At 35.9% G+C, this 4348-nt stretch overlaps 1 protein-coding gene across 1 annotated transcript; it reads left to right on the forward strand.

Annotated features, from left to right (window-relative positions):
• Positions 1-568: 568 nt before the first annotated feature.
• On the forward strand, positions 569-3541 carry LOC110699192. The gene is made up of 5 exons (XM_021876684.1): positions 569-1433; positions 1522-1878; positions 1974-2295; positions 2586-2687; positions 2781-3541. The coding sequence occupies exons 1-5, from the start codon at positions 1125-1127 to the stop codon at positions 2873-2875; spliced, it is 1185 nt and encodes a 394-aa protein (XP_021732376.1). The 5' UTR covers positions 569-1124; the 3' UTR covers positions 2876-3541.
• Positions 3542-4348: the final 807 nt, after the last annotated feature.

Genomic DNA, 4348 nt, shown 5'->3' on the forward strand with positions numbered 1-4348 from the left:
AAGTCTTGAAGAGTTGAAGGTCCATGTACAATTATACCTTACCTGATTAGCTGTAGTTTTTTTTTTTTTTTTTTTTTTTTTTTTTTTTTTTAATTTATTTTTTTGATTTGTGTATAAAACTTTTAAAAAAGAAATAAAACGAAAAAAAATCCCTCTGCTTCTTTTAAAAAAAAATTGCACAGGTGGCAGGTGGGTCTCTACACAAAAGAACAAATGTCCCCAACTGCTAGGGCCAATTTCTCCACTTGTTTCCATGTTCCAGTCTCTCATTTTTCTCTCTAAAATAAAATTAATTTCTATTTAAACTTTGCAATAAACTTGAATTTTTATGTTAATTTTGTCACAACTACTCTATACTTATGCAGTTATGCAAAAACCTTTTTGAAATAAAAGTATCTAGTAGTAACATTATCTTCTGACCACCGTATCACTATACAATACTAGTTGAGATAAGAGAATAGAACATTTAGCTAGCTCTTCGATTTTCATATACAAGAACAATGGTTAAATTTCACCAAACTCATTTTAAGAGGAATTTTCGATAATTGTTTAATTGAGCACATTAATAATTACTTTATCAAAACTTGTATTACTCTATATCTTAATAAACACTTGAGCAGTGTAGTTTCTTCTCCAGATTACTATTCACCAGAATCACCACATTTACTTTCTCCATGTCTAATTTAAACTTTCAATTTTGAAATCTCATACTGTAATTAATTAAATCATTTGTTAAAAAAATAAAATAAAAATAGAGGCCAGTTTCCCCATCAAAGAAACCTTAATAAAAGCAGGTTGTCTTCAACATTCTCACACACCCCCCACACATACCTTTTCTCTCTCCTCCTCTCTGCCTTTTCCTTATTTATTTATTTATTTTAAATTTCTCCAGAGCTAGCTGGGTCTGAGTGGGTCCCTCGGCCTGCAATTTCATGAGCTACAAAGCTTCCTTCCCTCCCTCCCTCCTCTTCCTTATAATTAAATCTTCTTCACGCACCAACACACCCACTCATAACTCCCTCCCTTTTACTTTCTCTCTCTAACCCCCCCCCTCATTCTCTCTCTAAAACTCCATTTCAAAGCACAACATTCAACCTCACTCATACTACTACTCTGTTGCAACTATGGGCGAAACTATGGAGACGGAAAACGCTGCGTTTTGGCTTCCCACTCATTTTCTCACTGACGACGACTTCCTCGCCGACGACAAACCTCACCAGAACTTTAAGAAGGACGACATATTCTCGAACTCGTTCGGGTTTGACCCTAACTCGTCCCTTGACTCGCCAATTAGTTCCACTGAGACTGAACGTGGTGACAGCAACAATGACGAGAAGCTTAACATTAATGAAGACGACGACGATTTCTTGGCCGAGTTGACTCGTCATCTCGCTCAGTCTACTCTCCAGGACTCCCCCAACTCCAACACAGAGGTAATATACTAATAAACTTTCTAATTCATTCTAAAAAGCAACTCATAGATCTGAGAAACTAAATTTGTTCGTTGATTTCTATTTTTAGAAACCATGGCTTTTCTCAACGTCGCCACAATCGACGCTAACCGGGTTTGGACCCTGGTCGAATCGGAGCGGGTTTTCAAGTAACGGCAGCCCTAACGGACCTTCACCAAGAGTTCCGTCACCACCGGTGACACCTCCACCCAAAAACGACGCCGCTTGGGAGCTTTTGTATGAAGCCGCTGGTCAAGTTGCTCGCCTGAAAATGAACGCAATCGCTGCTCAAGTGAACCAGCAACACCACAGCAACAACCAACAGAACAGAGGTCTTCTCGTTGCTCCTCGAAACGTTTCTCTCTCTAAAGCGCATCATCATCGTCAACAACTCAACTCATTCTACGACTTCCCTCACGTTACTCCTGTATGAACAATTTTAATACATTTTCTGCAATTTTTTTTAATGATTTTATTTATTTATAATATTTCATTTGATTTCTGATTTTTTTTTTTTGGCAGGAATTTCAGTATGAACAAGTGAAGAGACAGGGGAACACCGGAAACTTCTACTGCCAACAGCACCACCACCACCAACAAAGGCGAAGTTGCGGCGGCGGACCACTCGGACTACCACAGTCTGCATGGCCATCTCTCCGACCCAACCACCACCGCCAGCCCAATGGCGGTGGGCCAGGGATGCGGGCTGTCTTCATTAACGGGCCTGGGTCCGGCCCACCTGGAATGAAGCGTCAGTCCACAGGAACCGGTGTGTTTCTTCCAAGGCGAGCTGGTACCACAACTCATCAAGCACCACCCCCTGAACCTCGCAAAAAACCAACTGGTAAATAAATTAATTCCTTCTGTTTTGGAGGAGAGAGAAAATAGTTGTATACTTGTATTCGTTCGTAGTTGTAGTAATGCAGTGCATCGTATCATCCATTTCTCGTGTCTAATTCGTTATTGGGTCTTTGTCGTTTTATCTGTTACCAAAAAAAATAAATTCTAATGTTCTTGATAGTTTGGTTTTTCTGCAAAATGAAAAAAATATATTCCCCTATATTTTTCAGATCTGTTACAATTTTGAATTCTCTGTAACTTAGATTATTTACATTTTTTGTTTGTGTTTTACAGTGATACTACCAGCGAGAGTAGTCCATGCTCTGAATCGTGATTTCGAGGAGGTTAACCCGAGTGCTCATTCACGGTTTGGGTCTGGGTTGTTTTCTGACCACGGTAATTTCTTCTTAGTTTAATTAATTAATTTAATTGTGTAATTAATTGGTTTTATTTAGGGGATTAATTAAAGTAATTGTGAAAATGTTGCAGATATTATAATGGCAAGGAGAAATGCAATTCTGGAGCAAAGGAGAAATATGATAAGGAATGATGAAATCCGGCTTCCAAGTGACTGGACTTACTGACTTTGGCATTCTCATTTTCTCTCTCCTAGGGTTCTTTTGTTGAGGAGAGAGAAAATTTGAGGATTAGATCTTTAATTAGGGTATAGTATATGGTTTTTATATTAGAACAGAAGAGGTTTGAAGGGTGAAAAAAGGAAAAAAAAAAGTACTAGTAGTAGGAAATTGGGATGAAAGGAATAAGGGAAATCCAGTTCTTTTCTTTTTTATTTTTTTTAATATTTTACAAGTCTTTATTGAAAGAAGATATGCAGCTTTTGATGTTGCTTTTGAAAGGAGACTTCCATCAAAAGAAGGGTTAGAAGAAGAAAATACAAGTAGGAAGAAGTTAGGCATGAAATGCAAGGTTTTATTTTTTAAAATTTTCATGCAAAATATTACTATTGTGGTTTGTAATAAAGTTTGGGGGGGTTATTTTTAGGAATTTGTAGTAGTATTATATAATTAGGGGTTGTATTAGGTTAATTAGCTTGCTTAATCAAGGGAAAGGTGGATTTTGTTAATTTTCCCCCCTTTTCATATCTTAGTCATAATATAAAGTGATTTGGGGTGATGACATTGCGTTTTTTTTTTGTAATGATAAACACAAAAAAAAGCCGTCAGTTTGATGTAATTTCCCCTTGGTGGGGTTTATAATTCAATAATGGAATCATAATAGTTGCCTTATTACTGCTGTTTTTCTTATGTTATTTACGTTTGTTTTGTTTTTTTTTTCTTCGATAACTAGCTTAATTAGTAAAGTCTGAGTACATATCAAAGTCGGAATTAGTACGGATACTTTGTATTGGTTTGATTTAAATGAAAATGGTGCTTAGGAATTGATTGGTCTTTTTTTTTGCTTCCATAACTTGCTTAATTGGTAAAGTCTTGAAGTCGGAATTAGTACGGATACTTTGTATTGGTTTGGTTTAAATGAAAATGGTGCTTAGAAATTGATTGGTCAAATTAGCTGCAGCTATCATGTGAGAGGTATGTGGCAATGAATGATAATGTATAGGGAAACAGTGGTGAATATCAAGTTCAATTATTAAGCGACATTCCCGTGAATAGACTTTCTTAAGCTCTTCAAGCTTACCATTTCGCTTTCACTGTTTTCTCTATTTCAAAATTATTGGCTATATTAGGCTTATTATGTTTGACTTTTTGGTTTAATTTGGTAGTTTTTATACCAAATTTATGATAGCCTACTCGTTACCACTTGACTAATTTATGGTTTAGACCAATGCAATTTGAAATCAAAGTTATCTACTACATGAGTATAGTATGTTTTTAAATTGAAGGTAACATAGTGCAAATTAGTCAATCAATTATATTAATATACTACCTCCTTTAATTATTATAAAATATTCCAAAGTTGCACATAATATTTAACGAAGGTAGTACAAAGTCTCTAATTAAGATTGAGTAGTGTATTCCAAAGTTGCACATAATATTTAACGGAGGTAGTACAAAGTCTCTGATTAAGATTGAGTAGTG

Source organism: Chenopodium quinoa, unplaced genomic scaffold, assembly GCF_001683475.1.
Source record: "Chenopodium quinoa cultivar QQ74 unplaced genomic scaffold, ASM168347v1, whole genome shotgun sequence".
NCBI lineage: Eukaryota > Viridiplantae > Streptophyta > Magnoliopsida > Caryophyllales > Amaranthaceae > Chenopodium > Chenopodium quinoa.

What these genes read in the sequence shown, in the direction of transcription:
- LOC110699192 (XM_021876684.1), top strand. Translation starts at nt 1,125, where the DNA reads ATGGGCGAAACTATGGAGACGGAAAACGCTGCGTTTTGGCTTCCCACT. An exon ending in ACCTCGCAAAAAACCAACTG is followed by an intron (nt 2,296 to 2,585) that starts GTAAATAAATTA and finishes TGTGTTTTACAG; the next exon opens with TGATACTACCAGCGAGAGTA. An exon ending in TGGGTTGTTTTCTGACCACG is followed by an intron (nt 2,688 to 2,780) that starts GTAATTTCTTCT and finishes AAAATGTTGCAG; the next exon opens with ATATTATAATGGCAAGGAGA.